Below are 10,998 nucleotides of genomic sequence, written 5' to 3'. Positions count from 1 at the left end.
CTCTCTCTTCTTCTTGTGTCTTTGATGGTGTGTGGGTATTAATGTGTGTGCGTGTGTGTATCTATGTGCATGCATACTTGTGTGTATGGTGTCTGAGTGTGTGTGTGTGTGTGTGTGTCTCTTTCTCCAGAGATCTACAGCTGCATGTGGAGTTTCCCATCACAGTAAATGGGGTCGTTGCAGCTCCAGAGACGCCCAGCGGCTCTTAGATTAAGACAGATTAAAGTGGCTGCACCTCATGTGCATCGTGGTCCAGAGTTGCCGCGGTAATGAGTAAAAGCGGGGAGTGATGTATTAGCTGCCCTCCCATCCGGGTCTTTCCACTTCAATGAATCAGACCGGAGCTAGTCCGCCCGCCTGCCCGCCCGCCGGCTAGCGATCCTCCGCAGCACCGCGGGCCTGCAGGGAGGAAGGAGCCGGAAGTTAGAATTTTTTTTTTCAACCTTTATTTATCCAGCGGAGGTTGACGGAGCATGCATGCTCAATTTCCAGCAACACACTGCTTCACATTCGTACAGGTCACACACATCCACACATGGGAGCTGCCCAGTCCAGATTCATTTATGGACCAATGAATTCAAAGTCTGAGGAAAAACATGCTTCCTCATTAATGCTGCAATCCCTCTCTGGCCCCAATCAGTGACAACTATGTCACCTTATTTTGACATTGCAGCGCAGCCCTTGGGCCAATCAGTGTGATTTTGAAAATGCTGTAAAACAGTGGTGAGATTTATCATTCCCCCAAGTTTTGTCAAAATCAGATCAGTGGTCTGAGATATCGAGTGTGACAGATGAATGGACGAATGAACAAACGATGTAACTCCTCCCTTTCGGCCACTCAGTGTAGTTTTAAAAATGTGAGATGCATCATTCCCCCAATTCCCTCCACCCCCACTTATTTCTAATCCATGGTGTCTGAGATATCGCACATGATGGAGAGATGGACAAAGGAACAGATGGAGACCGATCCATAGTCCTCCATGATGAAATCAGAAAGAGAGGAATGAAAAACTTTTGGTTCCCTAGCGGAGGACAGGGCAAAAGCACAGCATGGTCAATACTTCTGGATCAAATACCATCTAATACCTCAGCCAGCTGCATCCACTGGAGAAACCAGTTTGTCCTTGATGCCTGTGATCGTATGAGGAAGCGTGTGTTTGCCCAGCAAAGACAGAAGGAGTTGCAGTAGAGCCATAGTAGATGAAACGGGTCTTATTTCCCTCTGCTTACCAGTTATAAGTCATAAGTTAGCATTTATGTTCTGGGAGTCACAAGCGGGACAGAGAACCTGGAATAGAGAGGAGGGAGGCAGGAGGAGGAGGAGGAGGAGGAGAAAAAGAAGAGATGGGCAAGTACTCCAATCCAGAAAACAGAAATGGAACTAGCATGGCCAGGCTATCTGTAATTTCCAAGTTTCTAATAGTAGAATTCCCAAAATAACAGGAAGATACAAAGGTCTGGAAAGGAATAAAATGTTTTGTAATTTATGTAATGACAACTGTCTGGGGGATGAATATCACATTTTGTTTGAATGTAAAAACACAAGAATTGTTGAGAATAGAAAGAAGTACCTGCCAAAAGGATCAGGTATGGATAGTATGTAAACTGGGTGCATTTTTGAGTAATGTTCTCTCTCTTTATATGATTTAATTTGTGCTAAAGATCTATTCTGGTTGTTTACCATACTGCTGTTTTGTTTTATGTTTGTACTCCATACCACGATGTGTGGTCTAGAGTAAATCAAATCTGAATCTGAATCTGAATCTGAAACACAAAAGTGGGGAGAGAAGCGCAATACTTGGAGCATCATACAGTGGAGGTTTACCATATCAGGGAAATTCAGGCACTTTAAATAAGGTGTCAATCACAAAATATATCCACTAAGAATATATCCACTAAGTAGACTTTCAAATAGACATTTCTGAAAGTCACTGTGTTATCCTATGTGGCAAATTCCACTAATCTGGTATTACAAGCAGGCTGATACAAATGCAAAGGAATTTAAGGAAATACTATTTCACCCAGGTCCAGGGAAGACACCCAATAGGATGAACATGGGATGAACAACTTATGAAAAGCCCTTTACAGCAATTAGTTGATATTTACATTATGGCATTACGCTGGCAGGTAGGCGTTCAGTGTCTTAGAGCACTTTAACAGGAGACAAACGATAAGAGACAGTCTGCAACCCGCTGCGGAGGAGAGATTAATCAGAAAGAGGCAGGGATGAAAGACAGAGGCGCCCTCCGTTCTCTCCGCCCGGTGTTCCCGTGGAAGCCTGTACTTAGATAAAGTGGAGTGAGCTGAACTGGTGTGACTGTGTGATACGGATCGCTGCTCCTGGGAGATGGAGCTAAAGCCCGCAGGAGGAGGGTGCTGCAGCTCCACATCATGCTGCCGAACTGCAACGCTGCCGGGGGTCAAGTGGCACTGCCCCCCCCCGCTCCCAGCAGGCAGCGTGATAAGCCCCCGTCACTTCTGGTGGAGGTGGGTTGGGTTAGAGGGAGTCTCACTACCCAAAAGCAGCCATTTTCCCCAAATCTCGCTTCAGCTCTGGGAAATGCCTTCCCGTTTTTCTCGCAGTCACTGCTTCCCGGTTGACTGATTATTTTTGGGCTATTGTCACCTTCATTAGACAGTAATAAGTGGAGAGAGACAGGAAAGATTGGGAGAGAGAGGAAAGGAAAGGTTCTGGGCCAGATTCTTACCCAGAACGTTGTGTTTACATGTGTTTACATGGTACATGGTTACACGCCTTAGACCACCAAATTACCAGGATGCCCCCTGCTTTCCAGTGTTTTATTTTCTGTCTTGAGGTCCATTCAAAGCTGTGTGTGTGGTGTCATGTACCAAAAACACTCTCAATCCATTTTTACACCTTCATTTTCCAGCATCTCTCTGAGCCTTACCAAGAACAGGCTGTTTCTGTCGCTGTGTCTTTAAGGCTCATTAATATTAACGACCCCTCTGTTCTGATTGGCTAACCGTTTCAAGAGTGAAACGTGAGACACCGCAGCCCGGCGGCTACAGGTAGGGAAAACTCTCCAGTAAATAAGCAATGACAACCGCTCAAGCGCTTTGAAAAAAACACTTTGTTAGTCTATTATTTCTTACAAAAATGATAATGAGCGAACCTTTGTGATGCCACAAAGTTACGGAAGTCCAAACAATTTAGTTGGGGACCGTGCGTTTTGATACTTTCACCATGTTTAGATAGCACATCCAATTCCTTTATCATCAAAGAGGAAGGGAAATCCTGTTTTCCTCAATATGGGACCTTTAAAAAGAGACTACGTCACCACTAGCACCATTTTTGTTTTGTGCCGTTGTATCAACAGTCTAGTTGAGTTTGTTATTAAGATGCAGATGTCAGTTTCAGACTCTGTCATGCCTCAGGTTTGTGCTAACATCACATTACAGAGATGAAGCCTTTACAGAAGCTGTTCACAGGAGTTAGATGTGTTAGCATGTCTGCTAGCAGGCTACAGAAACGGCTTCTTTACTCGATTCTGATTGGTCATGTGTTTGCTTTCTCCGCCCCTTTTGTGTGAAACAGGTAGGGAGATTTAACATAAACCCTGGTAGAGGTTGGGATAGAAGTGGATGGTATTTAGTTGTTAAAGGTGCTTGTGTAGCATTTTGTGTTTTCTCAAAATGAAGACCATGTTTCTGTAAATCCATTGCTTCCTGTAATAAAGAGGATGTTGCTGCTTGCCCCCCCTCCCCTTCCCTATGTTTTGAAGAGCAAGAAGAAGGATAAGAGCCAATGACAGCCCTCGATCACAGTCAAAATGTTTTCCGTCGAGGCACAGTAAGCTAATGTGAAGGTGAAACAGCAGTTAGAGTAGTTGAACTGGAATAGAGTTGTGTATTACTCACAAAGTACAAACAGTTCTTTTTTTGTGCTGTAAAACAATCCAGCAGATTTCCCATGAAATTTCTTGCTAAATTGCAGTGCAGAGGCCAGTAGAAGCTGCCAATCTTCTCAGCGACGGCCTTGTTTGTTTACAGTAATTATACCGATGCCTCAAAATTACTGTGGGAATTATTTATTAATGTTAAATTGCTGCACATAGCACCTTTTAATTTTATTTGTTTAATGTGAAATCACCCACGCTTTTTGACAAGAGAGTGGTGTTATTTGAAAGCCCCACCACCACCACCATCACCACCCCCCCTGAATCTCACACACACACACACACACACACCACAAAAGCCCACTGTCATAAGATGTTGTTTATTCATGTTTGTTGAACACTGTTTTAAGCAGGCAATTTGGCAAAGCCATAGGATTGTCTCTGAATTTGAAGTTGGAGATGTCAATTCTAGACTGAAAGAAAAAACTGGATTCACACACAGCATGGACCGAGTGCAAGATGCAAACTCATATGTGGATGACGTGACAATCATTCAAACCTACATCATAAGTGAACACCATTGAAAACCAGGATATTTCTCTAACCGTAAAGTACAATAGAACACATGCAATTTGGAGGATGCTCTTATCCAAAAAGCTTTAAAGCTGCACTAGGAAACTTTGGCAGCAAGAGATAATTGTTTTTGAAAGTTTGGAGGACCAGAAATCATGTAATGTGACGACAGTAAAGTGCATCCTCTTCAAACCTAAATGTCTTCTCTAATTATTATTATTATTATTATTATTATTATTTTTAGTGTGTGGTGGGGGTGAAGGTTGGAGAGGTTCAGCCATCGTTGGTGAGTTCTGCTTTCTCACCAGCTGCTGTTTAGGAGACACATTTGCATTTCACATGGTTCCCCTCCTTCCCTGCTCCCAAACACAACCAGCAAACAAAAGGTTTAAGCCCCAAACTGTTTATTGTTATCATGAGAACAGGCTTCAGGGTGGGTACATACATGGACAAAGTGATAAACAAAAAGAAAACTAACACAAGCATCCTAATCTTACTCCTAACCAAGGAAAAACAGGAGAAAAAGGATTTCAAACAAAAGGCCACCCACCCCTACAACTCCCAGGGCTGTTACAGACCAATAAACCAACAGACAGAACACAGACACAGAACTAAAGTGGTGGCAGGTTGGAAGCTGGCAAAGAAGGGAAACATCTCTGGACAGGTGGCGGCAGCTTTATACTCTGGTGTACTCAGCAGGAACCAAATGGACTGCATTTATTTAGTGCTTTTCTAGTCTACCCGCCACTCAAAGCGAGAACAGAGCAGAGGAACACAACAGTACAGGGAAACCACACATATGACCAAGGGTCATAACACCTCCCCTCCTGAATATCAAACATCCCACCCCTAAAGAAATGTTTGATACTCAGAGATTGTACAAACGAGATAAAGCATCGGCCATGACATTATCTTATCCACTCTTATAATGAATTTCTATACAAAAATCCTGCAATAACAAGGACCAGTGCATGAGTCGCTGTGCAGTGAGAATTGCATTTCCCAAAGTTACCTTAATTCTCTGGTTGTCAACAGATTCAAACAGATTTAGAATTACAGTCTACTTCCTGGTGTAAATGATGTCACCTACACCCAGGTTTTAATGAATGCTCTGATTGGTCGACAGTGTCCATAGATAATGAGGTGTCCCATCGTCTGTCAGACAATAGCCAGCCGGCTAGTTGCCAAACTAGCCAAAATCTTCCAACACTGTGATTTTCAATTGACTGTGGGTCGAACGTTTTAGAACATAATATCACCAAATAGCATTTTTATTGATAGAAGAGAACATAGAGGAGGGATACCATTTAGAAGAGATAGTTCCTGTTTGGGAGACCAGATCTACTTTTATTTTTAAATACAAATTTTTGTTTAAACTAAGAAGAGAAATGCAAAATGATGATGGACCCAGGATGCTTTGTTGTCTTAAAAGTGGGATCTGTTGTTGAATATTTTCACAAACGTCTTAAATGTCAGTTTTCAGTCTTTTTTTTGTGGCCTCATTCAAATAAATGGCAAGTAAAAAAATCCAAACGCTACAAACTCGTCCAGCTGCATATAACGAAGTGGAATATCACTTTAACCTGGCTCCCGTTCTGTATTTCACTATAGCGACCAAGAGCACCCGTCATTTTTAAATTGTATAAAATGTACCAAAAACTGAAAATCAAGTTATCAGCTTTGTTTTATATATACTTCAAGTTGTCATCGATGAACCGGACCGGTAAATCTAAAAATGGCTTCACCGGCTAAGTGTCACGCTGTTAAAACCTTCTGGAAGCTGTCAGATTGTGCTGTGAGACAGAACCTGACCCGCCGTGTGTAGTGGAAAGTTACGAAGACATTGTGAGTTGAAGTCTTTTGATTTGAAATCGCTTGTTCTCGCTCGATAAAACAAGACACAAGATCAGCTTCACTAACCAGCGGGACCTACCTGGCTCTCACTGCTGGAGACGGACGCTGTTTTCCGGGAGGCAGTGCGCCGAAGAGTCGGTAGGAGGACTGAGCGGAGTGCGGCGACTTTTATCCATATAAGTTTGTCGACTATTACTGTCTGAACTTATTACTGTGTGGGTTGGAGCGCTGGAGGTTTTGTATGTATTTTGAAAGCTTATCGTTAGCCAAGATAGGAAGGATCTGTTTTGTTGTCATACTGTGAATGTTGACACTGAAGTAAGGAGACGCCCTGAATCGCCTTGCCATGTATTTGGTACCAAATTAAAGGGAAAGTTGCGTTTTGTTAAATGGAAAAAATTGTGATTGTCAATTTTTTTTATTTTTGAGATATAGCTGTTTGTTTGGAATGAGCAAGAAAAATGCTGATTTAAGTGAGAATTCCCAGTGAATTGCAGCAACATTCTAGACTTCTACTGGGGTCTAGAGGGTTAAGGAAACCTGAGTGCAGACAGTTTTAGACCAGGTTCAAATCCAACTCCTGACTCTAGTAGTGAGTCGAGACCTTCAGCCATTACCTCACCTTCACTTGATGAGCCTCACTCTGGTAAAAGGTGGAGGCTTTGAAGCGGTTGGTGATATAAAGTGTCAGGACTGGAGACGACCTCATAGCTCCTGAGCTGTTTACTTCCCCTTGTAATGTGAGAGAGGAGGAGTGCCGGCCATATTTTACAACGGGGACACCGACTCTCTCTCTTTCTCTCTCTCTCACACACACACACGCATGCACACATACACACTCTTCTCCTCTTCTCTCTCTCTCTCTCTCTCTCTCTCTCTCTCTCTCCTCTCTCTCTCTCTCTCTCTCTCTCTCTCTCTCTCTCTCTCTCTCTCTGTTCCCTCCATCTTATTTGTTCTCTTCCTCTTACATACACATACATTCACTTTCGCTCTCACATACAAAACACACTCTTTCTCATTGACTCTCTCTCTCTCCCTCTCTCTCTCTCTCTCTCTCTCTCTCTCTCTCTCTCTCTCTCTCTCTCTCTCTCTCTCTCTCTCTCTCACACACACACACACACACACACACACACACACACACACACACACACACACTTTCTCTCTCTCTCTCTCACACACACACACACTCTTATCTCTCTCTCTCTCTCCTGAGTACTTTCCCTCCATCTTATTTGTTCTCTTCCTCTTACATACACATACATTCACTTTCGCTCTCACACACAAAACACACTCTTTCTCATTGACACTCTCTCTCTCTCTCACACACACACACACGCACACACACACACACACGTACTTTCTCTCTCACACACAATCACAATCTCTCATACAGACATGCATATACACACGCATTTACCTCCTCTCTCTCTCACTCTCTCACTCACTCACTCACTCACTCACTCACTCACTCACTCACTCACTCTCACACACACACACACAGTGCTGGGCTGAGCTAAATGCAGCCTGTCATATAAAGAGCTGTGGAGCTTGTTGTTGTGTTGGTTTATGGGACGGGGTGAGGGGGGCCGGAGCGCTGGCAGCTGGCAGCTGGGGAGTTTTCAGCCAGGCTTAAAATGGTGTCATTTTCTATTAACCTCTGAGTGAGGCTGTTCAACTTGTCACAGAGGCAAATTATCACCATTATATTTTGTGTATTTTTTTTTTTATGCAGCTCATGGGGTATTTGTCTCTCTCTCTCTGTTTCTCTCTCACTCTTTGTGTTTGTTCTCTAGTTTACTTATTTATTCAGCATTTGTTCTGGTTTTCTTGCTGGCCACCTTCTCTCTCTCTCTCTCTCTCTCTTTCTCTCTCTCTCTTTCTGTCTCTCCCTCTCTCAATCTCAATGTCTCTATCTGTCTCTCCCTCTCTTGATCTCGATGTCTCTCTCTCTCTCTCTTTATTCCACTCCATTTTGATGTCTCTCTCTCTCTCTCTGTGTGTCTCTGTCTTTCTGTCACTCTCTCTCTTTCTCTCTCTCCATCTCGATGTCTCTCTCTCTCTCTGTGTCTCTGTCTTTCTGTCACTCTCTCTTTCTTTCTCCCACTCTCCATCTCGATGTCTCTCTCTGTGTGTCTCTGTCTTTCTGTCACTCTCTCTCTCTCTCTCTCTCTCCTCTCTCTCTCTCTCTCTCTCTCTCTCTCTCTCTCTCTCTCTCTCTCTATTCCAAGATGCTTTATTGGCCTGCTTGTAAAAAAAAATGCAATGTACAATTCATTACACCACACAACAATCAACAATCGTGCTGAAACAATACAGAGAAATGATTTGGCTACTAATTAGAACGACTAAGAGTTAATCATTACCAAAGTTTTTCACAATGTCTCTGTCCGTCTTCTCTCTCCCATCATGCCTTGCAGCAGTCTTCTCTCTCCCATCATGCCGTGCTGCAGTTTGTGTCAGAGTGGCAGTTCTGTGATATGTGCTATACATCCAGTTGTTCTTTGCTTATTTCACTGCTGCATCAGCAGCTGCTGTAGGTTTGTGATATAGAGCCATACATAATACATGTGGATGTGTATGTGCAGAGAACGCCAGAGGGTTCAGTGTGTTGATTTGTCTGACAAACACACAGAGGCAGAGTGTTTTGTATGACAGCGATGTAACTGTATAGCTGACAAAATACAGACTCTTTAGTGTGTAGAGTGTGGCGTTGTGTTAACTCGCTTAAAACTGCACTAGGCAAGATTCTTATATAAACATACACCCGTCTTATCAGCATGAAGTCGAATTGAAACAGATAATGAATCGGAATGAACCAGGAATAATAATAAAAACTTGCCATTTACACCATGTTGTATTTTGCTGTCTTTGCTTGTCTTGATTGTCTTGATTTTTGGTTTGTTTTGAGGTGAGATGTTTTCAGAAGCTCTCTTTAATCACTGTGCAAGCAGGGGAGAGCGGGGCAAGTTGTCACGTGGGTAAGTTGTCTCAGTGGTTTTATTTCTGAAACGAAATATTTTAGAGCCAAAAGTCCAATTACAAAAATGTTTACTTTCTTAATAAGAGGTTACCTATTTTGAATAAAACAGTCTAAGTCAAAACACTCAACTCAAACATCCAATCAAGCAATTTGTATACCTGAAAGTAAAAATAATGAAAATCTAGTGTTTTTCTTCTCATTTTTTTCTTTATAAAGGAATCAAAATAATTATACATTGTGACACATAGAAGCAAGGGTCAGCTATAACCTGGTCATACATTTGAATGGTTTAGTGAAGTTATGTGCTCAGGGAAGGGACCTTGCCAAGTGGTATTTCATCAGTAAAACTTTTTCTTCCAGTAAATTATTCAATAATGTAAAAATGCATTTTTTAGAGAAGACCTTAATCTAGCTAGAAATATATATATACTTATATCTCATATCTCAGTAGTAAGGCACTACTGAGAAATACACCAATGAGTAAAAAGTGTGACAACATGCTCTACTCTCCCCTAAGCTAAAACTAAAGACAACACAAACCTTAACCTTAAATCCTACCTACAGAAAAGAGTCCTTTATGAAGATAACTGAGAAGTTTCAATCCAAAATGATATGAATGACAGAATGATCAGTCATTTGAAAGTACAGTATGGACACCTGCTCTTACCATGCAATTGCTGGAATGAAAGTAAAGCATATTATAGGTCATTGTGAGCCATCTTAAGGCCTTTCTTACAAAAGAGTTTTAGAATAGATAGAATCATCTGTTTTTCAGACATTGACTGATGAATTCAGGGAGCAAAGTTGTTGTTTTTTTCTCCAAAATGGAAATATAGGCTTTTGAAATGCAATCCCTCGGTTTTCGAGTCCAGCCCTTTTTGCCTTGTAAACCTGCACAATTACCGGCCCTTTCTTGTCTATAAAAAGGCCGAGCCACATCATCATCATGTGGCCATTTTTCCCCTGCAGATAGCGACTCGGTCATAATGCATTTGGAGAGTTTCAATAGATAAACATCCCTGGCTTTGCTGGTGGATAGTCGGCGATAGTGACGGGAAAAAGAGCGGCAATTTTCCCGTTGATTGCAGCCTGCCTTCCTCCGAGCAGCATTGATAAGCTTTTTCTGGTGGAAAGTGAGGGACATAAAGAAAGAGAAGGCGAACAGGGAGAAGGAGAGGATGATGATGATAATGATTGCTTTTAAGTAAAACTAGGAGACGGGAGCATATCTCCCGCATTTTAGCGTATCCTCACTGTTTGTTTAAGGATTTTATGGTATTATGATCAGGCTTTGCACGGTCTGGCCGCTAGTTATCCGTCTGAACTTTTTGACACTCAGTATCAACTTTTAAATCACTTCTTGAAACTTCCCTTTATCACTGGGCCTCTCGATAATCTTTGCCTTTAATTCAACCTCGTTGCCTGGTCTGTTATTCATTTATTCCATTTGTTTTTATCCCTATGGCTGAGACTATCTCTCATTGTTCCTCTTGTTTTATTGATCTCTGTCATCTGTTTATTCTTCTATTTATCTCGGTTGTGAAGCGCTTTGCAACTTTGTCTTGAAAAGCACCATATTAATAAATCAGCCGATAAATAAATTATGTTGAGGAAGAAAGCAAGAAGCAAATAAAGTAGAAGACGATGGTGAAAAAGGAGAAAGCGGTTAAAGGAAAATGAGAATAAGGAATATGAAGAGAAGAGGGCACACGGGGAAGAATGAGGTGAAGAAAA

The 10,998-nt window shown here is 42.1% G+C and overlaps 1 protein-coding gene across 1 annotated transcript in view; it reads left to right on the top strand.

Annotated features, from left to right (window-relative positions):
• Window positions 1-2,347: 2,347 nt before the first annotated feature.
• LOC139653191 (delta-sarcoglycan-like) overlaps window positions 2,348-10,998 on the top strand; it is a gene marked incomplete at both ends in the record, with an annotated part of 54,624 nt that continues 45,973 nt past the window's right edge. Inside the window, one exon of the mRNA XM_071530167.1 lies at window positions 2,348-2,487. Within this exon, the coding sequence (XP_071386268.1) occupies window positions 2,348-2,487 (140 nt within the window). The remainder of the gene's footprint in view (window positions 2,488-10,998) is intronic.

Source organism: Centroberyx affinis, unplaced genomic scaffold (genome assembly GCF_046629955.1).
Source record: "Centroberyx affinis isolate AG114_WGS23_722 - 3 ecotype Tasmania unplaced genomic scaffold, CSIRO-AGI_Caff_v1 ptg001892l_1, whole genome shotgun sequence".
Lineage (NCBI taxonomy): Eukaryota > Metazoa > Chordata > Actinopteri > Beryciformes > Berycidae > Centroberyx > Centroberyx affinis.
The sequence above is the reverse complement of the archived record's forward strand: the minus strand, read 5'-3'. Positions and strand labels throughout refer to the sequence as shown.